At 52.5% G+C, this 25,717-nt stretch overlaps 1 protein-coding gene across 1 annotated transcript in view; it reads left to right on the forward strand.

Annotated features, from left to right (window-relative positions):
• Window positions 1–565: 565 nt before the first annotated feature.
• The window catches only part of LOC128802843 (E3 ubiquitin-protein ligase BRE1B-like), a gene marked incomplete at its 5' end in the record, with an annotated part of 38,709 nt that continues 13,557 nt past the window's right edge, over window positions 566–25,717 (forward strand). Inside the window, 10 exon segments of the mRNA XM_053969421.1 lie at window positions 566–619; window positions 2,817–2,996; window positions 4,950–5,085; window positions 8,111–8,232; window positions 9,421–9,820; window positions 9,822–9,903; window positions 14,417–14,534; window positions 17,424–17,573; window positions 21,050–21,262; window positions 25,184–25,309. Coding sequence (XP_053825396.1) covers window positions 566–619; window positions 2,817–2,996; window positions 4,950–5,085; window positions 8,111–8,232; window positions 9,421–9,820; window positions 9,822–9,903; window positions 14,417–14,534; window positions 17,424–17,573; window positions 21,050–21,262; window positions 25,184–25,309 — 1,581 coding nt within the window.

Genomic DNA, 25,717 nt, shown 5'->3' on the forward strand with positions numbered 1-25,717 from the left:
TTGAGGACATCAGGGACATTTGGGGACATCAGTGGGATTGGGGACATTTGGGGACACGTGGGGACATTTGGGGCCGTCAGGGGCCAGGAGAGACTCAAGGTGACACTGGGGGACATTTGGGGACATTGGGGACATTTGGGGGGTTGGGGACATCGGGGGCATTGGGGACATCAGGGGCATCAGGGGGATTGGGGACATTGGGGACATTTGGGGACACTTAGGGACATTGGGACGTTTGGGGACATCGAGGCCGTCAGGGGCCAGGAGAGACTCAAGGTGACACCAGGGGACATTTGGGACATTGGGGACTTTGGGGACATCGGGGATATTTGGGGGGTTGGGGACATTTGGGGACATTGGGGACATTTGAGGATATTGGGGACATTGGGGATATCGGGGACATTGAGGACATTGGGGACACTTGAGGACATTTGGGACATTGGGGACATTGGGGGGATTGGGGGGATTGGGGACATTGGGAGGATTGGGGACATTGAGGACATTTGGGACACTGGGGACATTTGGGGACATTTGGGGACATTGAGGACATTGGGGACACTTGAAGATATTTGGGACATTGGGGACATTTGGGGCCGTCAGGGGCCAGGAGAGACTCAAGGTGGCACTTGGGGACATTGGGGACATTTGGGGCCATTGGGGACATTGGGGGATTGGGGACATTTGGGGGATTGGGGACATTTGGGGGATTGGGGACATTTGGGGACATTTGGGGCCATTGGGGACATTGGGGGATTGGGGACATTTGGGGGATTGGGGACATTTGGGGACACTTGGGGACATCGGGGACATTGTGGGAATTGGGGACATTGAGGCCGTCAGGGGCCAGGAGAGACTCAAGGTGACACCGGGAACATTTGGGGACACTTGGGGACATTGGGGACATTTGGGGATTTTGGGGACATTTGGGGGACACTTGGAGACATTGTGGGGTTGAGGACATTTGGGGACATTTGGGGGATTGGGGACATCGGGGCCATCAGGGGCCAGGAGAGACTCAAGGGGACACTCAGGTATCACTCAGGTGTCACTCAGATCACTCAGGTGTCACTCAGGTGTCACTCAGGTGTCTCAGGTGTCACTCAGGTGTCGCTCAGGTGTCACTCAGGTGACTCAGGTGTCACTCAGGTGTCACTCAGATCACTCAGGTGACTCAGGTGTCGCTCAGGTGTCAGGTGTCACTCAGGTGTCACTCAGGTGACTCAGGTGACTCAGGTGTCTCTCAGGTGTCACTCAGGTGACTCAGGTGTCACTCAGATCACTCAGGTGACTCAGGTGTCTCTCAGGTGTCACTCAGGTGTCCCCCAGGTGTCACTCAGGTGTCACTCAGGTCACTCAGGTGTCACTCAGGTGTCACTCAGGTGTCACTCAGGTGTCACTCAGGTGTCACTCAGGTGTCACTCAGGTGTCACTCAGGTCCCTCAGGTGTCACTCAGGTGTCACTCAGATCACTCAGGTGTCACTCAGGTGTCACTCAGGTGTCACTCAGGTCACTCAGGTGACTCTCAGATGTCGCTCAGATCTCTCAGGTGTCACTCAGGTGTCACTCAGATCACTCAGGTGTCACTCAGGTGTCACTCAGGTGATTCAGGTGTCACTCAGGTGTCACTCAGGTGTCACTCAGATCACTCAGGTGTCGCTCAGGTGTCACTCAGGTGATTCAGCCATCACTCAGGTGTCACTCAGGTGTCACTCAGGTGACACTCAGATCACTCAGGTGTCACTCAGGTGATTCAGCCATCACTCAGGTGTCACTCAGGTGTCACTCAGGTGACACTCAGATCACTCAGGTGTCACTCAGGTGCTGCAGGTGTCACTCAGGTGACTCAGGTGTCACACAGCTGACTCAGGTGTCACTCAGGTGTCACTCAGGTCCCTCAGGTGTCACTCAGGTGTCACTCAGGTCACTCAGGTGACTCTCAGATGTCGCTCAGATCTCTCAGGTGTCACTCAGGTGTCACTCAGATCACTCAGGTGTCACTCAGGTGTCACTCAGGTGTCACTCAGGTGATTCAGGTGTCACTCAGGTGTCACTCAGGTGTCACTCAGATCACTCAGGTGTCGCTCAGGTGTCACTCAGGTGATTCAGCCATCACTCAGGTGTCACTCAGGTGTCACTCAGGTGTCCCCCAGGTGTCACTCAGGTGACACTCAGATCACTCAGGTGTCACTCAGGTGATTCAGCCATCACTCAGGTGTCACTCAGGTGTCACTCAGGTGACACTCAGATCACTCAGGTGTCACTCAGGTGCTGCAGGTGTCACTCAGGTCACTCAGGTGTCACTCAGCTCACTCAGGTGACTCTCAGATGTCGCTCAGATCTCAGGTGTCACTCAGGTGTCACTCAGGTGCCACTCAGGTGTCACTCAGGTGTCACTCAGATCACTCAGGTGTCACTCAGGTGACTCAGGTGTCACTCAGGTGTCACTCAGGTGTCGCTCAGATCTCTCAGGTGTCACTCAGGTGTCACTCATTGGTCAGGTGACTCAGGTGTCAGGTGTCACACAGGTGTCACTCAGGTGACTCAGGTGTCACACAGCTGACTCAGGTGTCACTCAGGTGTCACTCAGGTGTCACACAGGTGACTCTCAGGTGACTCAGGTGTCACTCAGATCACGCAGGTGTCACTCAGATCACTCAGGTGCCACTCAGGTGTCACTCAGGTGTCACTCAGGTGTCACTCAGGTGTTACTCAGATCACTCAGGTGTCAGGTGTCACTCAGGTGTCACTCAGGTGTCACTCAGATCACTCAGGTGTCACTCAGGTGTCACTCAGGTGACTCTCAGGTGTCCCCCAGGTGGCGCTGCGCTCCCTCCCCGAGGAGGCCGTGAAGGAGGCGCTGGAGTACAAGGTGCTGCAGTCGCAGTTCTCGCTGCTCTACCACGAGAGCCTGCAGGTGAAGACGCAGCTGGACGAGGCGCGGGCGCTGCTGCTGGCCACCAAGAACAGCCACCTGCGCCACATCGAGCACATGGAGGTGGGGCCCGCCCGCCCACGTGTGCCCAGGTGTCCCCCCCGGGGGTCACCAAGGGGTCACGCTCGGCTTTGGGGCGATTTGGGGTCGTTTGGGGTCGGTAAAAGCACAAGAATTTCAATCCAAGATGGCCGCCGGCGGCACACTGAGCAGGTGGAGGTGCAGCCTCACCTGCTCAGGTGTTCCGCCGGGGGTCACCGAGGGGTCATGCTCGGGTTTGGGGCGATTCGGGGTCGTTTGGGGTCGGTAAAATCCTGAGATTTTCAATCCAAGATGGCCACCGGCAGCACCCTGAGCAGGTGGAGGTGCAGCCTCACCTGCCCAGGTGTCCCCCCCGGGGGTCACCGAGGGGTCACGCTCGGTTTCGGGGCGATTTGGGGTTGTTAAAATCCCGAGAATTTCAATCCAAGATGGCCGCCGGCACCATAAATCCCATAATGCCTCATCCAAGATGGCCACCGGCAGCACACTGAGCAGGTGGAGGTGCAGCCTCACCTGCCCAGGTGTCCCCCCCGGGGGTCACCGAGGGGTCACGCTCGGGTTTGGGGCGATTCGGGGTCGTTTGGGGTCGTTAAAAGCCCGAGAATTTCAATCCAAGATGGCCGCCGGCGCCATTTTGAACACTTGGAGGTGGCTCCAGATGTCCCCAAAGTGTCCCCGAGGTGTCCCCGGGAGGTCCTGTTGGGTTTCGGGGTCACTTTGGGGGCATTTGGGAACATTTTGGGGTCACTAAAGTCTCAATAATTCCAATTCAAGATGGCCGCCAGCGCCATCCCGTAATTCATCACCCAAGATGGCCGCCGGCGCCATTTTGAACACTTGGAGGTGGCTCCAGATGTCCCCAAGGTGTCCCCAGGAGGTCCTGTGGGGTTTTGGGGTCACTTTGGGGACGTTTGGGGACGGGAAAATCCCAAAAATTTCAATCCAAGATGGCCGCCGGCGCCATCAATCCCATAATGCTTCATCCAAGATGGCCACCGCTGCCATCAATCCCATAATGCAACATTGAAGATGGCCGCCGGCGCCATCAATCCCATAATGCCTTATCCAAGATGGCTGCCAGCACCATCAATCCCATAATGCCTCATCCAAGATGGCCGCCGGCGCCATCAATCCCATAGTGCCTCATCCAAGATGGCCGCCGGCGCCATTTTGGGGACATGGAGGCGGCTCCTGATTAAGATTTAATTTTAATTAAAATTTTAAAAGTTTTTAAATTAAATTTTTTTTAATTAATTTTCTTTTAAAAATTTAAAAAATCGTTTAAAAAATTTAATGAAATTCCTTTAAAAAATTGGTAAAATTAAAAAATGGCAAAAAAAAAAAATCCCCAAAAATCACAAAAAAAAAACCCAAAAAAATTCCCCCAAAAAATCCCCAGAAATTCCTTGAAAAATTCCCAAAAATTTCGGGAAGTTTCTTTAAAATTTTAGGGAGGAAAAAAATCAATTAATGCAGAAAAAAAAAACCCCAAAAAATTATTTAAAAATTGAAGAAAAAAGGGGAAAAAAAATCAGAAAAAAATGGCAAAATATCACCAAAAATCCCAAAAAGTTCCTAAAAAAATCCCAAAAAATTCCTTTAAAAATTCCCAAAAATTTTTGGGGAAGAAAACCAATTAATGGAGAAAAAACTCCCCAAGAAATCGAAGAAAAATGGGAAAAAAATCAGAAAAAAATGGCGGAAAATCGCCAAAAAGTCCCCAGAAATCGCCAAAAAAATTCCCAAAAAATTCCCAAAAAATTCCCAAAAATTTTAAGGAATTTCTTCTAAATTTTTAGCGGAAAAAAAATGAATTAATGGAGAAAAATGGGCAAAAAATGGAAGAAAAATGGGAAAAAATCAGAAAAAAAATCCCCAAAAATCACCAAAAAATCACCAAAAATTCCCCCAAAAATTCCCAAAAATTCCCAAAAATTCCCGGAATTCCCCAAATTCCCGAATTGGGCGTTGCAGAGCGACGAGCTGGGCGTGCAGAAGCGCCTGCGCACCGAGGTGATCCAGCTCGAGGACACGCTGGCCCAGGTGCGCAAGGAGTACGAGATGCTGCGCATCGAGTTCGAGCAGAACCTGGCGGCCAACGAGCAGGCAGGTGAGCACACCTGGGACAGGTGAGAGCACACCTGGGCACACCTGGGACAGGTGAGAGCACACCTGGGCACACCTGGGACAGGTGAGGGCACACCTGGGCACACCTGAGCACACCTGGGATACACCTGGGCACACCTGGGATACACCTGGGACAGGTGAGAGCACCTGGGCACACTTGGGCACACCTGGGCACACCTGGGATACACCTGGGCACACCTGGGATATACCTGGGACAGGTGAGAGCACCTGGGCACACCTGGGCACACCTGGGATACACCTGGGCAGGTGAGGGCACACCTGGGCACACCTGGGATACACCTGGGCAGGTGAGGGCACACCTGGGCACACCTGGGCATACCTGGGATAGGTGAGAGAACACCTGGGACAGGTGAGGCACACCTGGGCACACCTGGGATACACCTGGGACAGGTGAGAGAACACCTGGGTACACCTGGGCACACCTGGGACAGGTGAGGGCACGGCTGGGCAGGTGAGGGCACACCTGGGACAGGTGAGGGCACAGCTGGGATAGGTGAGAGCACACCTGGGCACTCCTGGGCACACCACGGCAGGTGAGGGTACATCTGGCACACCTGGGCACACCTGGGCCGGTGAGGGCACACTTGGGCAGGTGAGGGCACACCTGGCACAGGTGAGGGCACAGCTGTGCACATGCGGGCAGGTGAGAGAACACTTGGGCACAGGTGAGGGTATCTGGGCTCACCTGGGGCACTTGGATTGGGCAGGTGAAGAGCACATCTGGGCACACCTGGGCAGGTGAGAGCACACCTGGGCACAGCTGAGGGCACCTGGGCACACCTGGGCAGGTGAGAACACACCTGGGCACAGCTGAGGGCACCTGGGCACACCTGGGCAGATGAGAGCACACCTGGGGATGTCTGGGGGGCGCTGTCTCACCTGGGCGGTGTTACCTGCGTCAGTCGTGCCACCTGTGCGGTGTCACCTGTTTGTGCTGTCTGATCTCACCTGAGCCTCACCTGTCTGATCTCACCTGAGCCTCACCTGTCTGGTCTCACCTGTCTGATCTCACCTGAGCCTCACCTGTGCCTCAACTCTCTGGTCTCACCTGATTTTCATCTCTCACCTCTGCCTCAGTTGTCTCTCACCCGCGTCTCACCTATCTGATGTCACCTGTGTTTCACTTCTCACCTGTGTGGTCTCACCTGTGTGGTCTCACCTGTCCCTCACCTCTCACCTGTGTCTCACCTGTGCCTCACCTGTGCCTCGCCTGTGTTTCCCCAGTCTCTCACCTGTGTGTCACCTGTGTCCCACCTGTCTCTCATCCGTCTCTCACCTCTCACCTGTGTCTTTCCTGTTTCCCCTCTCACCTGTCTCTCTCACCTGTCTCTCACCTGTGGTGTCTCACCTGTCTCTCACCTGTGGTGTCTCACCTGTCTCTCACCTGTGGTGTCTCACCTGTCTCTCACCTGTCTCTCACCTGTGGTGTCTCACCTGTGGTGTCTCACCTGTCTCTCCCCTGTGTCTCACCTGTGGTGTCTCACCTGTCTCTCACCTGTGGTGTCTCACCTGTGTCTCACCTGTGGTGTCTCACCTGCGGTGTCTCACCTGCAGGCCCCGTTAACCGCGAGATGCGGCACCTGATCAGCTCCCTGCAGAACCACAACCACCAGCCCAGACACCTGTCCTGTCCCACCTGTGCCTCACCTGTGCCCCACCTGTGTCTCACCTGTGTCTCACCTGTGTCTCACCTGTGTCTCGCTTGTGTCTCACTTGTCTGATCTCACCTGTTTCCTCTGTCTCTCCCCTGTTTTTCCCCAGTCTCTCACCTCTCACCTGTGGTGTCTCACCTGTGTCTCACCTGTCACCTGTGTCTCACCTGTGCCTCACCTCTCACCTGTGTTTCCCCAGTCTCTCACCTGTGTCTCGCTTGTGTCTCACTTGTCTGATCTCACCTGTTTCCCCTTTCTCTCCCGTTTTTCCCCAGCCTCTCACCTGTCTCTCACCTGTGTTTCCCCGCTGTCTCACCTGTTTCTCACCTGTCTCTCACCTGTGTTTCCCCGCTGTCTCACCTGTCTCTCACCTGTCTGGTCTCACCTGTGCCTCACCTGTCTCTCACCTCTCATCTGTGTGGTCTCACCTGTGGTGTCTCACCTGTGCCTCACCTCTCACCTGTGGTGTCTCACCTGTGGTGTCTCACCTGTCTCTCACCTGTCTCTCACCTGTGTTTCCCCCCGTCTCACCTGTCTCTCACCTGTCTCTCACCTGTGGTGTCTCACCTGTGGTCTCTCACCTGTCTGGTCTCACCTGTGTCTCACCTGTGGTGTCTCACCTGTCTCTCACCTGTGGTCTCTCACCTGTGGTGTCTCACCTGTCTCTCACCTGTGTCTCACTTGTCTGATCTCACCTGTTTCTCACCTGTGGTGTCTCACGTGTGGTGTCTCACCTGCAGGCCCCATTAACCGCGAGATGCGGCACCTGATCAGCTCCCTGCAGAACCACAACCACCAGCCCAGACACCTGTCCTGTCCCACCTGTGCCTCACCTGTGCCTCACCTGTGTCTCACCTGTGTCTCACTTGTCTGATCTCACCTGTTTCCCCTGTCTCTCCCCTGTTTTTCCCCAGTCTCTCACCTCTCACCTGTGTGGTCTCACCTGTGGTGTCTCACCTGTGCCTCACCTGTGTCTTACCTGTGTCTCACCTATGCCTCACCTCTCACCTGTGTTTCCCCAGTCTCTCACCTGTGTCTCACTTGTCTGATCTCACCTGTTTTCCCAGTCTCTCCCTTGTTTTTCCCCTGTCTCTCACCTGTGTCTCACCTGTCTGATCTCACCAGTCTCTCACCTGTCTCTCACCTGTGTTTCCCCCCTGTCTCACCTGTGATCTCTCACCTGTGATCTCTCACCTGTGGTGTCTCACCAGTCTCTCACCTGTCTCTCACCTGTGTTTCCCCCCGTCTCACCTGTCTCTCACCTGTGGTGTCTCACCTGTCTCTCACCTGTGGTGTCTCACCTGTGGTGTCTCACCTGCGGTGTCTCACCTGCAGGCCCCATTAACCGCGAGATGCGGCACCTGATCAGCTCCCTGCAGAACCACAACCACCAGCTCAAGGGCGACGTGCAGCGCTACAAGCGCAAACTGCGCGAGGTGCAGGCCGAGATCAACAAGGTGGGCGGGGCCACCAAAACCTCGGGGGTGTGGCTTAAAGGGCGGGGTGCGGTCGCTTTGAGTGGGCGTGGTCTCTTTAAGCGCGTTGCTTTTTTAAGAGGGTGTGGTCCCTTTAAGAGGGGGTGTGGTCTCTTTAATGGTGGGTATGGTGCCTTTAAGAAGGGGTGTGGTTCCTTTAAGAAAGGGGCGTGGCCACTTTCAGTGGGTGTGGTCTCTTTAAGAGGGTGTGGTTCCTTTAAAAGTCTTTAAGAGGGGGTGTGGTCCCTTTAAGAAAGGGGGGGTGATAGCGTTAAGAGTGGGTGTGGCCTTTTAAAAGTGGGTGTCGTCTCTTTTAGAGGGTGTGGCCCCTTTAAGGAGCTGTGGCCACTTTAAGAGTGGGTGTGGTTTTTAAAAGAGTGGGTGTGGTCTGTTTAAGAGGGCGTGGTTCCTTTAAAAGTCTTTAAGAGGGGGCGTGGTCTCTTTAAGAAAAGGACATGGACACTTTGAGTGGGTGTGGTCTCTTTAAGAGGGTGTGGTCCCTTTGATTTAAGAGAGGGTGTGGTCCCTTGAAGAAAGGGGTGTGGCCACTTTGGGTGTGGCCTTTTAAAAGTGGGTGTGGTCTCTTTAAGTGGGTGTGGCCCCTTTAAGGAGCTGTGGTCACTTTAAGAGTGGGCGTGGTCACTTTAAGAGTGGGGGCTGTCACTTTAAGACAGTGGTGTGGTCACTTTAAGAGTGGGTGTGGCCTTTTAAAACAGGGTGTGGTCACTTTAACAGTGGGCATGGTCCCTTTAAGAAAGGGGTGTGGTCCCTTTGGTAGTGGGTGTGGTCTCTTTAAGAGGGGGTGGAGTCACTTAGGGGTTTCTGTGAGGGAGGCGTGGCTCCTTTAAGAGGAGGCGTGGTTCTTTTGAGAGGGGCGTGGTCAATCTAAAAGTGCGCGTGGTCGATCTAAAAGTGCGCGTGGTCCCTTTAAAACTGGGTGTGGTCTCCCTAAAAGGGGTGTGGTCCTTGTAAGAGTGGGAGTGGTCCCTTTAAGAGTGGGTGTGGTCCTTTTAAGAGTGGGCGTGGTCCCTCTACGATGGGTGTGGTCTCTTTAAGAGGAGGTGTGGTCTCTTCAAGAGAGGGTGTGGCCCCTTTAAGAAAGGGTGGGGCATTAATGGGGTGTGGCTGAGTGGGCGTGTCCCCCTGACTCCTCCCCCTTTTCTCTTCCAGCTCCGCCTCCAGGCCAGCGGGGCCCCGCCCCCGCCCACCCCGGCCCCGCCCCCACCCCCTCCCCCTTCCTCCTCCAGCTCCTCCTCCTCCTCCTCAGGCCCCGCCCCCTCCTCGAGCTCCGCCCCTCCCCCGGAGGAAACCCCGCCCCCCACCCCTGCCGCTCCCCCCTCTGATGACAAAGAGGGCGTGGCCTCCTCCGGCCCCGCCCCCTCCCAGGACCCTCCCCCCAAACCCGCCCCTCCCCCGCCCAAGGAGGAAGAGGAGGAGCCCCCGGGCCCCTCCCCCACCCCTAACCCCGCCCCCCAGGCTCCCCAAGCCCCGCCCCCTCCCAGGCCGCCGGCCCCGCCCCCTCCCAGGCCCCGCCCCGAGCGGGGGGGTGGGGGGAGGGGCGCGGGGGGAGGGGCGGGAGCGGCCCAAGGGCGGGGCCGAGGAGGGCAAGAAGAAGGACTCGGAGGTGCTGAAGCAGCTGAGGGCGGAGCTCAAGTGAGTGGGGGGGCGGGGCTATGCTAATGGGATGCTAATGAGGGGGCTGGGAGGGGTTCTGGGCGGAGCTGAGGGGGTTTGGGGGGGGTTTGGAGGGGAATTGGGGGCGGAGTCGGGGGATTTTGGGGGAGTTGGGAGGGGTTTGGGGGGGTTAAAATGGGCGGTTATGCAAACTAGATGCAAATGAGATGCTAATGAGTGGGGTGCGAGGGGCTCTGGGCGGAGCTGAGGGGATTTGGGAGGATTTGGAGGGGAATTGTGGGAGGAGTCAGGGGATTTTGGGGGGAGTTGGGAGGACTTTAAAGGGGTGTTTATGCTAATGAGATGTTAATGAGGGGCCTGGAGGGGTTCTGTGCAGAGCTGAGAGGATTTGGGGGGGGGGAATTATGGGAGGAGTCAGGGGATTGTGCGGGAGTTGGGAGGGGTTTTAAGGGGAGCTTATGCAAATGAGATGCTAATGAGGGGTGTGGGAGGGGTTCTGGGCAGAGCTGAGGGGATTTGGGGGGGAATTGGGGGAGGAGTCGGGGGATTTTGGGGGAGTTGGGAGGGGTTTGGGGGGGGTTAAAGGGGTGTCTATGCAAATTAAATGCAAATGAGATCGTAATGAGGGGCCTGGGAGGGGTTCTGGGGGATGTGGAGGCATTTCGGGGGGAAATTGGGGGCGGAGTCAGGGGATTTTGGGGGAGTTGGGAGGGGTTTGGGGGGGGTTTAAGGGGGCATTTATGCAAATTACATGCAAATGAGATGCTAATGAGGGGCCTGGGAGGGGTTCTGGGTGGAGCTGAGGGGGATTTGGGGGGGTTTGGAGGGGAATTGGGGGAGGAGTCGGGGGATTTTGAGGGAATTGGGAGGGGCTTTAAGGGGTGTTTATGCAAATGAGATGCTAATCAGGGGGCTGGGAGGGGTTCTGGGCGGAGCTGAGGGGATTTGGGGGGGTTTGGAGGGGAATTGTGGGAGGAGTCAGGGGATTTTGGGGGGAGGTGGGAGGGGTTTGGGGGATTTTAACGGGGGCATTTATGTAAATTAAATGCAAATGAGATGCTAATGAGGGGCCTGGGAGGGGTTCTGGGTGGAGCTGAGAGGATTTGGAGGGGAATTGGGGGCGGAGTCAGGGGATTTTGGGGGAGGTGGGAGGGGTTTGGGGTTGTTTGATCGGGTGTTTATGTAAATGAGATGCTAATGAGGGGGGAGGGCTTAGGGAGATTGGCCTTCAGGGCCAATTTTGGGGGGTTTTGGGGTGAAATAAAAAGGGGTGGAGCCAAATAAATGGGGTGGCAAATTTTGAATATGCAAATGAGATGCAAATGAGATGTAGATTCTAAGAAGGCGTGGCAGGAAATTCAGTTTGGGGTCGATTTTTGGGGCCTTTTGGGACCAATTTTTTGGGATTTTGGGGTGAAATAAAAAGGGGTGGAGCCAAATAACTGGGTGGGTGTGATCAACATAAATAATGCAAATGACATGCAAATGAGCTGCAGATTCTAAGAGGGAGTCGCAGGAAATGCAATTCAGGGTGGATTTTTGGGGCCCTTCAGGGCCAATTTTTGGGGGTTTTTGTGGTGAAATAAAAAGGGGTGGAGCCGAGTGGATGGGCACGGCAAATTTTGAATATGCAAATGAGATGCAAATGAGATGCAGGTTCTAAGAAGGCATGGCAGGAAATTCAGTTTGGGGTCGATTTTTGGGGCCTTTTGGGACCAATTTTTTGGGATTTTGGGGTGTAATAAAGAGGGGTGGAGCCAAATAAATGGGTGGGTGTGATCAATATGAATATGTAAGTGAGATGCAAATGAGCTGCAGATTCTAAGATGAAATACTCAGGAAATTCAGTTTGGGGTCGATTTTTGGGGCCCTTTTAGGCCAATTTTTGGGGTGAAATAAAAGGGGTGGAGCCAAATAAATGGGTGTGGCAAATTTTGTATATGCAAATGAGATGCAAATGAGCTGCAGATTCTAAGAAGGCGTGGCAGGAAATTCAGTTTGGGGTCGATTTTTGGGGCCTTTCGGTGCCAACTTTTGGGGGTTTTGGGGGTTAAATAAAAAGGGAAGGAGCCGAACGTATGGGTGTGACAATTTCGGATATGCAAATGATGTGCAAATGAGATGCAGATTCTAAGATTAAATACTCAGGAAATTCAGTTTCAGGTCAATTTTTGGGGCTCTTCAGTGCCAATTTTTGGGGGTTTTGGGGTGAAATAAAAAGGGAGGAGCCAAACAGATGGGCACAGCAATTTTGGACATGCAAATGAGATGCAAATGAGATGTAAATGAGATGTAAATGAGGTGCAGATTCTAAGAGGGAGTCACAGGAAATTCAGTTTGGGGTCAATTTTTGGGGCCCTTCAGGACCAGTTTTTGGGGTGAAGTAAAAGGGGAGGAGCCAAATGGATGGGCGTGACAATTTTTGGATATGCAAATGAGATGCAAGTGAGATGCAGATTCTAAGAGGGAGTCGCAGGAAATTCAGTTTGGGGTCGATTTTTGGGGCTTTTCAGTGCCAATTTTTGGGGTTTTTGGGGGTGAAATAAAAAGGGGTGGAGCCGAATGGATGGGCGCAGGAAATTTTAGAATATGCAAATGAGATGTAAATGAGACATTCTACGAGGAAGGCTCAGGAAATTCAGTTTGGGGTCAATTTTTGGGGCCCTTCAGGACCAGTTTTTGGGGTGAAATAAAAGGGGAGGAGCCAAATGGATGGCATGGCAATTTCTTGACTATGCAAATGAGATGCAAATGAGATGCAGATTCTAAGAGGAAGTCCCAGGAAATTCAGTTTGGGGTCGATTTTTGGGACCCTTCAGTGCCAATTTTTGGGGGTTTTGGGGTGAAATAAAAAGGGGTGGAGCCAAATAAATGGGTGGGTGTGATCAATATGAATATGTAAGTGAGATGCAAATGAGCTGCAGATTCTAAGATGAAATACTCAGGAAATTCAGTTTGGGGTCGATTTTTGGGGCCCTTTTAGGCCAATTTTTCGGGTGAAATAAAAGGGGTGGAGCCAAATAAATGGGTGTGGCAAATTTTATATATGTAAATGAGATGCAAATGAACTGCAGATTCTAAGAAGGCGTGGCAGGAAATTCAGTTTTGGGTCGATTTTTGGGGCCTTTCGGTGCCAACTTTTGGGGGTTTTGGGGGTGAAATAAAAAGGGAAGGAGCCGAACGTATGGGTGTAACAATTTCAGATATGCAAATGAGATGCAAATGAGCTGCAGATTCTAAGAGGGAGTCGTAGGAAATTCAATTTAGGGTGGATTTTTGGGGCCCTTCAGTGCCAATTTTTGGGGGTTTTTGGGGTGAAATAAAAAGGGGTGGAGCCGAACGGATGGGCGCAGCAAATTTTAGAATATGCAAATGAGATGTAAATGAGACATTCTACGAGGAAGGCTCAGGAAATTCAGTTTGGGGTCAATTTTTGGGGCCCTTCAGGACCAGTTTTTGGGGTGAAATAAAAGGGGAGGAGCCAAATGGATGGCATGGCAATTTCTTGACTATGCAAATGAGATGCAAATGAGATGCAGGTTCTGCGAGGAAGTCCCAGGAAATTCAGTTTGGGGTCGATTTTTGGGACCCTTCAGTGCCAATTTTTGGGCGTTTTGGGGCGAAATAAAAAGGGGTGGAGCCAAACGGATGGCATGGCAATTTCTTGACTATGCAAGTGAGATGCAAATGAGATGTAAATGAGATGCAAATTAGATGCAGATTCTAAGAGGGAGTCGCAGGAAATTCAGTTTGGGGTCAATTTTTGAGGCCTTTCAGGACCAGTTTTTGGGGTGAAGTAAAAGGGGAGGAGCCAAATGGATGGCATGGCAATTTCTTGACTATGCAAATGAGATGCAAATGAGATGTAGGTTCTGCGAGGAAGTCCCAGGAAATTCAGTTTGGGGTCGATTTTTGGGGCCTTTTCGGTGCCAATTTTTGGGCGTTTTGGTGCAATAAAAAGGGGTGGAGCCGAACGGATGGCACGACAATTTCTTGACTATGCAAATGAGATGCAAATGAGATGCAGGTTCTGCGAGGAAGTCCCAGGAAATTCAGTTTGGGGTCGATTTTTGGGGCCTTTTCGGTGCCAATTTTTGGGCGTTTTGGTGCAATAAAAAGGGGTGGAGCCAAATGGATGGCATGGCAATTTCTTGACTATGCAAGTGAGATGCAAATGAGATGTAAATGAGATGTAAATGAGGTGCAGATTCTAAGAGGGAGTCACAGGAAATTCAGTTTGGGGTCAATTTTTGGGGCCCTTCAGGACCAGTTTTTGGGGTGAAATAAAAGGGGAGGACCCAAATGGATGGGCGTGACAATTTTTGGATATGCAAATGAGATGCAAATGAGCTGCAGATTCTAAGATGAAATACTCAGGAAGTTCCGCTTCAGGTCAATTTTTGGGACCCTTCAGTGCCAATTTTTGGGCGTTTTGGGGCGAAATAAAAAGGGGTGGAGCCGAACGGATGGGCGCGGCAAATTTTAGAGCATGCAAATGAGATGCAAATGAGGCGGGAACGCCCCCCCCCAGGAAGGCGCAGGAGAACCAGAAGGAGATGAAGCTGCTGCTGGACATGTACAAATCGGCGCCCAAAGAGCAGCGCGACAAGGTGACGCTCATGGCCGCCGAGAGGAAGAGCAAGGCCGAGGTAATTAGCGGGGCTCGTTAATCGGCGACTAATTAACGGCTAATAACCCATTGGTCAGTGGTTAATTAACGAGCTGGAGGAGCTGCGGGGGCAGAGACAAAAATTACCGTGGTCGTTAATTGTTCCCGTTAATTGCTGTGGGTTAATTACCTAGATATTGATCAGTTAGTGATTAATTAGCGGTTAATTAACGAGCTGGAGGAGCTGCGGGGGCAGAGACAAAAATTACCTGGGTCGTTAGTTGTTCCCGTTAATTGCTATGGGTTAATTACCTAGATATTGATCAGTTAGTGATTAATTAGCGGTTAATTAACGAGCTGGAGGAGCTGCGGGGGCAGAGACAAAAATTACCGTGGTCGTTAATTGTTCGCATTAATTGCTGAGGGTTAATTAGCTACATATTGATCAGTTAGTGATTAATTAGTGACTAATTAGCGGTTAATTAACGAGCTGGAGGAGCTGTGGGGTCACTGGCAGCGCCAGAGACGAAAATTACCATGGTCGTTAATTGTTCCTGTTAATTGCTGTGGGTTAATTAGCTAGATATCGATCAGTTAGTGATTAATTAGTGACTAATTAACGATTAATTAAAGTTAATTACCGAGCTGGAGGAGCTACGGGGGCGCTGGCGGGAGCTGGAGGAGGGCGAGCGCCGCGAGAGCAAGAAGCTCCCGTTCGTTCCCACTGGTTAAATAACTAAACAATTAGCAATTAAGGGCTAATTAGTGACTAATTAATGGTTAATTAACGTTAATTACGGAGCTGGAGGAGCTGCGGGGGCGCTGGCGGGAGCTGGAGGAGCGCGAGCGCCGCGAGAGCAAGAAGCTCCCGTTTGTTCCCACTGGTTAAATAACTAAACAATTAGCAATTAAGGGCTAATTAGTCACTAATTAATGGTTAACTAACGTTAATTAACGAGCTGGAGGAGTTGCGGGGGCGCTGGCGGGAGCTGGAGGAGCGCGAGCGGCGCCAGAGCACGAAGCTGCCATTGGTTCCTATTGGTCAAATAACCAAACAGTTAGCAATTAATGGCTAATTAATGACTAATTAGTGACTAATTAACGTTAATTAACGAGCTGGAGGAGCTGCGGGGGCGCTGGCGGGAGCTGGAGGAGCGCGAGCGCCGCGAGAGCAAGAAGCTCCCGTTCATTCCTACCAGTTAAACAACCAAACAATTAGCAAGTAATGGCTCATTAGTGACTGATTAGAGACTAATTAATGACTAATTAACGTTAATTAACAAGCTGGAGGAGCTGCGGGGGCGCTGGCGGGAGCTGGAGGAGCGCGAGCGCCGCCAGAGCACGAAGCTGCCGTTGGTTCCTATTGATTAAATAACAAAACAACTAGTAACTAATGGCTAATTAATGACTAATTAGTGACTAATTAATGAGTAATTAATGTTAATTACCGAGCTGGAGGAGCTGCGGGGGCGCTGGCGGGAGCTGGAGGAGCGCGAGCGCCGCGAGAGCAAGAAGCTCCTGTTCATTCCTACCAGTTAAACAACCAAACAATTAGCAATTAATGGCTAATTAGTGACTAATTAGAGACTAATTAATGACTAATTAACGTTAATTACCGAGCTGGAGGAGCTGCGGGGGCGCTGGCGGGAGCTGGAGGAGCGCGAGCGCCGCCAGAGCACGAAGCTGCCGTTGGTTCCTATTGATTAAATAACAAAACAACTAGTAACTGATGGCTAATTAATGACTAATTAGTGACTAATTAATGAGTAATTAACGTTAATTACGGAGCTGGAGGAGCTGCGGGGGCGCTGGCGGGAGCTGGAGGAGCGCGAGCGCCACCAGAGCAAGAAGCTGCCATTGGTTCCTATTGGTCAAATAACCAAACAATTAGCAATTAACGGCTAATTAGGGGCTAATTAAAGATTAATTAACATTAATTAACGAGCTGGAGGAGCTGCGGGGGCGCTGGCGGGAGCTGGAGGAGCGCGAGCGGCGCCAGAGGAAGAAGCTGCTGTTGGTTCCTATTGGTTAAACAACTAAGCAGTTAGTAACTAATGGCTAATTAATGACTAATTAGTGACTAGTGACTAATTAATGGTTAATTACGGAGCTGGAGGAGCTGTGTGGGCACTGGAGGAGCGCGAGCGCCACCATAGCAAGAAGCTCCCGTTCATTCCTACCATTTAAATAACTAAGCAATTAGTAATTAATGCCTAATTAGTGGCTAATTAGCGACTAATTAGTGACTAATTAACATTAATTAACGAGCTGGAGGAGCTGCGGGGGCGCTGGCGGGAGCTGGAGGAGCGCGAGCGCCGCGAGAGCAAGAAGCTCCCGTTCATTCCTACCGGTTAAATAACCAAACAATTAGCAATTAATGGCTAATTAGTGACTAATTAGAGACTAATTAATGACTAATTAACGTTAATTACGGAGCTGGAGGAGCTGCGGGGGCGCTGGCGGGAGCTGGAGGAGCGCGAGCGGCGCGAGAGCAAGAAGCTCCCGTTCATTCCTACCAGTTAAACAACCAAACAATTAGCAATTAATGGCTAATTAGTGACTAATTAGAGACTAATTAATGACTAATTAACGTTAATTAACGAGCTGGAGGAGCTGCGGGGGCGCTGGCGGGAGCTGGAGGAGCGCGAGCGCCGCCAGAGCACGAAGCTGCCGTTGGTTCCTATTGGTTAAACAACCAAACAATTAGCAATTGACGGCTAATTAGGGGCTAATTAAAGATTAATTAACATTAATTAACGAGCTGGAGGAGCTGTGGGGGCGCTGGCGGGAGCTGGAGGAGCGCGAGCGCCGCGAGAGCACGAAGCTGCCATTGGTTCCTATTGATTAAGTAACAAAACAACTAGTAACTAATGGCTAATTAATGACTAATTAGTGACTAATTAGTGACTAATTAACGTTAATTACGGAGCTGGAGGAGCTGCGGGGGCGCTGGCGGGAGCTGGAGGAGCGCGAGCGCCGCGAGAGCAAGAAGCTGGCGGACGAGGAGGCGCTGCGGCGGCTGCGGCTCAGCGAGGAGCAGATCGAGCACCTGCAGAGGCGGCTGGCGGCCACCAAACAGGTGAGGCACACCTGGGGCAGGTGAGGCACACCTGGGGCAGGTGAGGCACAGCTGGGACAGGTGAGGCACACCTGGGGCAGGTGAGGCACACCTGGGGCAGGTGAGGCACAGCTGGGGCAGGTGAGGCACACCTGGGATAGGTGAGGCACAGCTGGGTACACCTGGGACAGGTGAGGCACAGCTGGGGCAGGTGAGGCACACCTGGGGCAGGTGAGGCACACCTGGGGCAGGTGAGGCACAGCCGGGGCAGGTGAGGCACAGCCGGGACGGGTGAGGCACACCTGGGGCAGGTGAGGCACAGCTGGGATGGGTGAGGCACACCTGGGGCAGGTGAGGCACAGCTGGGACAGGTGAGGCACACCTGGGACAGGTGAGGCACAGCTGGGGCAGGTGAGGCACAGCCGGGGCAGGTGAGGCACAGCCGGGACGGGTGAGGCACACCTGGGGCAGGTGAGGCACAGCTGGGATGGGTGAGGCACACCTGGGGCAGGTGAGGCACAGCTGGGGCAGGTGAGGCACACCTGGGACAGGTGAGGCACAGCTGGGACAGGTGAGGCACACCTGGGACAGGTGAGGCACAGCTGGGACAGGTGAGGCACACCTGAGTACACCTGGGTACACCTGGGGCAGGTGAGGCACAGCTGGGGCAGGTGAGGCACAGCTGGGACAGGTGAGGCACAGCTGGGGCAGGTGAGGCACACCTGGGGCAGGTGAGGCACAGCTGGGGCAGATCGAGTACCTGCAGAGGCGGCTGGCGGCCACCAAACAGGTGAGGCACACCTGGGGCAGGTGAGGCACAGCTGGGACAGGTGAGGCACAGCTGGGACAGGTGAGGCACACCTGGGGCAGGTGAGGCACAGCTGGGACAGGTGAGGCACAGCTGGGGCAGGTGAGGCACAGCTGGGGCAGGTGAGGCACAGCTGGGACAGGTGAGGAACAGCTGGGGCAGGTGAGGAACAGCTGGGACAGGTGAGGCACAGCTGGGGCAGGTGAGGCACAGCTGGGACAGGTGAGGCACAGCTGGGGCAGGTGAGGCACACCTGGGATACACCTGGGTACACCTGGGACAAGTGAGGCACACTTGGGTACACCTGGGTACACCTGGGGCAGGTGAGGCACACCTGGGGCAGGTGAGGCACAGCTGGGACAGGTGAGGCACACCTGGGGCAGGTGAGGCACAGCTGGGACAGGTGAGGCACACCTGGGATAGGTGAGGCACACCTCGGTACACCTGGGACACACCTGGGACAGGTGAGGCACACCTGGGGCAGGTGAGGCACAGCTGGGGCAGGTGAGGCACACCTCGGTACACCTGGGACACACCTGGGACAGGTGAGGCACAGCTGGGACAGGTGAGGCACACCTGGGACAGGTGAGGCACAGCTGGGGCAGGTGAGGCACACCTGGGGCAGGTGAGGCACAGCTGGGACAGGTGAGGCACAGCTGGGGCAGGTGAGGCACAGCTGGGGCAGGTGAGGCACACCTGGGGCAGGTGAGGCACAGCTGGGACAGGTGAGGCACACCTGGGGCAGGTGAGGCACAGCTGGGGCAGGTGAGGCACAGCTGGGGCAGGTGAGGCACACCTGGGATAGGTGAGGCACAGCTGGGGCAGGTGAGGCACAGCTGGGGCAGGTGAGGCACAGCTGGGGCAGGTGAGGCACACCTGGGATAGGTGAGGCACAGCTGGGGCAGGTGAGGCACACCTGGAGCAGATCGAGCACCTGCAGAGGCGGCTGGCAGCCACCAAACAGGTGAGGCACACCTGGGGCAGGTGAGGCACACCTGGGACAGGTGAGGCATACGTGGGGCAGGTGAGGCACAGCTGGACACACCTGGGTACACCTGGGACAGGTGAGGGCACACCTGGGCACAGCTGGGGCAGGTGAGGCACAGCTGGGATAGGTGAGGCACACCTGGGTACACCTGGGGCAGGTGAGGCACAGCTGGGATAGGTGAGGCACAGCTGGGTACACCTGGGGCAGGTGAGGCACAGCTGGGGCAGGTGAGGCACAGCTGGGGCAGGTGAGGCACACCTGGGTACACCTGGGTACACCTGGGGCAGGTGAGGCACACCTGGGGCAGGTGAGGCACAGCTGGGACAGGTGAGGCACAGCTGGGGCAGGTGAGGCACAGCTGGGACAGGTTAGGCACAGCTGGGGCAGGTGAGGCACAGCTGGGACAGGTGAGGCACAGCTGGGACAGGTGAGGGCACACCTGGGTACACCTGGGGCAGGTGAGGCACACCTGGGACAGATGAGGCACACCTGGGGCAGGTGAGGCACACCTGGGACAGATGAGGCACACCTGGGACAGATGAGGCACACCTGGGGCAGGTGAGGCACACCTGGGGCAGGTGAGGCACACCTGGGACAGGTGAGGCACACCTGGCACACCTGTTCCGTTGTGTCGGCCATCTTGTCCCATTCCTTGATGTTCGTCACCTGGCCCCGCCCACTGATGGCCGCCATCTTGCCCACCACACTACCGGCGGCCATCTTGCCCTCCGCGCTGACAGCAGCCATCTTGCCCACCCCACTGCCACCATGTTGCCCACCCCACTGCCGGCAGCCATCTTGCCCACCATGCTGCTGGCGGCCATCTTGCCCACGCCACTGCCAACAGCCATGTTGCCCACCCCACTGACAGCGGCCATATTGCTTGCCCCACTGCCGCCATCTTGCCCACCCCACTGCCGGCAGCCATGCTCCCACACCACTGCCGGCAGCCACGTTGCCTGCCCCATTGCCACCATCTTGCCCACCCCGCTGCTGCCGCCATGTTGCCCACCCCACTGCCAGCGGCCATCTTGCCCACCCCACTGCCAGCGGCCATCTTGCCCACCCCACTGCCAGCGGCCATCTTGCCCACCCCACTGCCACCATCTTGCCCACCCCGCTGCCGCTGCCATGTTTCCCGCCACACTGATGGCAGCCATCTTGCCCACCCCACTGCCAGCAGCCATGTTGCCCACCCCACTGACAGCGGCCATCTTGCCCACCCCACTGCTGGCAGCCATGTTGTCTGCCCCACTGCCACCATCTTGCCCACCCCGCTGCTGGCAGCCATGTTGCCCACCATGTTGATGGCGGCCATCTTGCCTGCCCCGCTGCCAGCGGCCATCTTGCCCACCCCACTGCCGGCGGTCATGCTCCCACACCACTGCCACCATCTTGCCCACCCCACTGCCGGCAGCCATGTTGCCCGCCCCGCTGCCACCATCTTGCCCAGCCCGCTGACAGCAGCCATGTTGCTTGCCCCACTGCCACCATGTTGCCCACCTCACTGCTGGCAGCCATCTTGCCCACCCCACTGCCAGCAGCCACCTTGCCCACCCCACTGCCAGCAGCCATCTTGCCCACCCCACTGCTGGCAGCCATCTTGCCCACCCCGCTGCCGCCGCCATGTTCCCCTCCCCGCCGCGCCGCCGCCACGTTTGTTCCCCGCCGCGCTGACGCCGCCGCGTCGGCGCCGCGCAGGAGGAGGAGGCGCTGCTGTCGGAGATGGACGTGACGGGCCAGGCCTTCGAGGACATGCAGGAGCAGAACCTGCGGCTGCTGCAGCAGCTGCGCGAGAAGGACGACGCCAACTTCAAGCTGATGTCGGAGCGCATCAAGGCCAACCAGATCCACAAGCTGCTGCGCGAGGAGAAGGACGAGCTGGCCGAGCAGGTGCTGGCCCTCAAGGCCCAGGTCAGACCCCAAAAAGTCATTAATTAGTCGTTAATTAGTAATTAATTAATTATTAATAGTTGTTAATAATGATTTATTAGTATTAATAGGGTGTATTAGGTGTTTAATAGCCATTAATGATATTAATGAGCTGGCCGAGCAGGTGCTAGTCCTCAAGGCCCAGGTCAGACCACAAAAAAAATCATTAATTAGTCGTTAATTAGTAATTAATTAATTATTAATAGTTGTTAGTAATTATTTATTAGTTATTAATAGGGTTTATTAGGTGTCTAATAGTCATTAATGAGCCGGCCGAGCAGGTGCTGGCCCTCAAGGCCCAGGTCAGGCCCCGGAAAGTCATTAATTAGTCGTTAATTAGTAATTAATTACATATTAATAGGCATTAATAGCTATTTAATAGCTATTATTAGCTACCTAATGGCCATTAATTATATTAATGAGCTGGCCCAGCAGGTGCTGGCCCTCAAGGCCCAGGTCAGGCCCCGAAAAGTCATTAATTAGTCGTTAATTAGTAATTAATTAATTATTAGTAGGCATTAATAGCTATTTATTAGTAATTAATAGGGTGTATTAGGTGTCTAATAGGGATTAATGAGCTGGCCGAGCAGGTGCTGGCCCTCAAGGCCCAGGTCAGACCCCGAAAAAAATCATTAATTAGTCGTTAATTAGTAATTAATTACATATTAATAGGCATTAATAGCTATTTATTAGTTACTAATAGCTATTATTAGCTACCTAATGGCCATTAATTATATTAATGAGCTGGCCGAGCAGGTGCTGGCCCTCAAGGCCCAGGTCAGGCCCCGAAAAGTCATTAATTAGTCGTTAATTAGTAATTAATTACATATTAATAGGCATTAATAGCTATTTATTAGTTACTAATAGCTATTATTAGTTACCTAATGGCCATTAATTATATTAATGAGCTGGCCGAGCAGGTGCTGGCCCTCAAGGCCCAGGTCAGACCCCAAAAAAATCATTAATTAGTCGTTAATTAGTAATTAATTAATTATTAATAGGCATTAATAGCTATTTATTAGTTACTAATTGGGTTTATTAGCTACTAATTGTTATAAATTTATTAATTATTAGCTTATCTTTCTTAGTTGTTATTAATAATTATTAACTGGTAGCTATTAATGAATTATTAATGAATGCTAATTGCTGTTATCTGCGTTCTAATAATCGCAATTAATTATTAATTATCCCTAATTATTAATAACAGCAATTAGTGCCTAATAATGCTCGAAGTCCAACCCTTAACGAGCTGGATTTGCTAATTAGTGATTAATTACTAATTAATTACCTGTGCAGCTGCAGCAGGCTAATTAGTCCTTAATTAATTCCTAATAATTGGCTAATAATCACCTAATTAGGGCTGAAATTGCCTGAATTTTGGCTATTAACGAGGTGATTTCGCTAATTAGCCATTAATTAGTGACTAATTAACTCTCTGCGCAGGTGGAGGCGCAGCTGCAGGTGCTGCAGAAACCCGAAGAGATTAATTAGGACTTAATTACCGCTAATAACTGCCTAATAATCAGCTAATTTTGCCTATAAATGGTGTTATTTTGGCTATTAACGAGCCGATTTTGCTAATTAGCGGTTAATTAGTGACTAATTAAGGCCCTGCGCAGGTGGAGGCGCAGCTGCAGGTGGTGCAGAAGCTGGAGGAGAAGCAGCAGCCGCTAATTACCTCTAATAATGAGCTAATAATGAGCTAATTTTGCCTAGAAGGAGCGGTATTTTGGCTATTAATGAGCCAATTTCGCTAATTAGTCATTAATTAGTGATTAATTAATTACCGGCGCAGGTGGAGGCGCAGCTGCAGGTGGTGCAGAAGCTGGAGGAGAAGCAGCAGGGTGTAATTAGTGCTAATAATGAGCTAATAATGAGCTAATATTGGCTATAAGCGGTGTAATTTTGGCAATTAACGAGCCGATTTCGCTAATTAGCCATTAATTAGTGACTAATTAACGCCCTGCGCAGGTGGAGGCGCAGCTGCAGGTGGTGCAGAAGCTGGAGGAGAAGCAGCAGCCGCTAATTACCTCTAATAATGAGCTAATAATGAGCTAATTTTGCCTAGAAGGAGCGCTATTTTGGCAATTAATGAGCCGATTTCGCTAACTAGCCACTAATTAGTGACTAATTAATTACCGGCGCAGGTGGAGGCGCAGCTGCAGGTGGTGCAGAAGCTGGAGGAGAAGGAGCGGGGTGTAATTAGTGCTAATAATTGCCTAATAATCAGCTAATTTTGGCTATAAGCGGTGTAATTTTGGCAATTAACGAGCCGATTTCGCTAATTAGCGATTAATTAGTGACTAATTAACGCCCTGCGCAGGTGGAGGCGCAGCTGCAGGTGCTGCAGAAGCCCAAAGAGATTAATTAGGACTTAATTATCGCTAATAATTGCCTAATAATCAGCTGATTTTGGCTATAAGCGGTGTAGTTTTGGCTATTAACGAGCCGATTTCACTAATTAGCGGTTAATTAGTGACTAATTACCTGCACAGGTGGAGGCGCAGCTGCAGGTGGTGCAGAAGCTGGAGGAGAAGCAGCAGACACTAATTACCTCTAATAATGAGCTAATAATGAGCTAATTTTGCCTAGAAGGGGCATTATTTCGGCTATTAACGAGCCGATTTCACTAATTAGCGGTTAATTAGTGACTAATTAACACCCTGCACAGGTGGAGGCGCAGCTGCAGGTGGTGCCGAAGCTGGAGGAGAAGCAGCAGCCGCTAATTACCTCTAATAATGAGCTAATAATTGTCTAATTTTGCCTAGAAGGAGCATTATTTTGGCTATTAACGAGCCGATTTCGCTAATTAGCGATTAATTAGTGACTAATTAAGTTCATGCACAGGTGGAGGCACAGCTGCAGGTGCTGCAGAAACCCAAAGAGATTAATTAGCACTTAATTACCGCTAATAATTGCCTAATAATGGGCTAATTTTGCCTATAAATGGTGTTATTTTGGCTATTAACGAGCCGATTTCGCTAATTACCCATTAATTAGTGACTAATTAAGGCCCTGCGCAGGTGGAGGCGCAGCTGCAGGTGGTGCAGAAGCTGGAGGAGAAGGAGCAGGGTGTAATTAGTGCTAATAATTGCCTAATAATCAGCTAATTTTGGCTATAAGCAGTGTAATTTTGGCAATTAACGAGCCGATTTCGCTAATTAGCCACTAATTAGTGACTAATTAATTACTGGCGCAGGTGGAGGCGCAGCTGCAGGTGGTGCAGAAACCCAAAGAGATTAATTAGGACTTAATTACCGCTAATAAATGGCTAATAATCAGTTAATTTTGCCTATAAATGGCATTATTTTGGCTATTAACGAGTCGATTTCACTAATTAGCCGTTAATTAGTGACTATTTAATTACCGGCGCAGGTGGAGGCGCAGCTGCAGGTGGTGCAGAAGCTGGAGGAGAAGGAGCAGGGTGTAATTAGTGCTAATAATGAGCTAATAATGAGCTAATATTGGCTATAAGCGGTGTAATTTTGGCAATTAACGAGCCGATTTCGCTAATTAGCCACTAATTAGTGACTAATTAATTACCGGCGCAGGTGGAGGCGCAGCTGCAGGTGGTGCAGAAGCTGGAGGAGAAGGAGCAGGGTGTAATTAGTGCTAATAATTGCCTAATAATTGTCTAATTTTGCCTATAAATGGTGTTATTTTGGCTATTAACGAGCCGATTTCCCTAATTAGCGGTTAATTAGTGACTAATTAACGCCCTGCACAGGTGGAGGTGCAGCTGCAGGTGGTGCAGAAGCTGGAGGAGAAGGAGCAGGGTGTAATTAGTGCTAATAATTGCCTAATAATCAGCTAATTTTGGCTATAAGCGGTGTAATTTTGGCTATTAACGAGCCGATTTTGCTAATTAGCCACTAATTAGTGACTAATTAACGCCCGGCGCAGGTGGAGGCGCAGCTGCAGGTGGTGCAGAAGCTGGAGGAGAAGGAGCGGGGGCTGCAGAGCGCCCTCGGGGCCGTGGAGAAGGAGCTGAGCCTGCGCTCGCAGGCGCTCGAGCTGCACAAGAGGAAGGTGAGAGCGGGCGGGGCCGGGGCGGGGCAGGGGCGGGGCAGGGGCGGGGCACAGGTGAGAGACAGGTGAGAGACAGGTGAGAGACAGGTGTGACACAGGTGTGATACAGGTGAGAGGTGTGATACAGGTGAGAGGTGTGACGCAGGTGTGGCAAGTGTGACACAGGTGAGACACAGGTGTGACACAGGTGTGACACAGGTGAGACACAGGTGTGACAGGTGTGACAAGTGTGAGACAGGTGTGACACAGGTGAGACACAGGTGTGAGAGGTGAGACAGGTGAGACACAGGTGAGAGGTGAGACACAGGTGAGAGACAGGTGAGACACAGGTGAGGCACAGGTGTGATACAGGTGTGATACAGGTGAGAGACAGGTGAGAGACAGGTGAGAGATGAGAGACAGGTGTGA

This window comes from Vidua macroura, unplaced genomic scaffold (assembly GCF_024509145.1).
Source record: "Vidua macroura isolate BioBank_ID:100142 unplaced genomic scaffold, ASM2450914v1 whyUn_scaffold_202, whole genome shotgun sequence".
In the NCBI taxonomy this organism is placed as follows: Eukaryota; Metazoa; Chordata; class Aves; order Passeriformes; family Viduidae; genus Vidua; species Vidua macroura.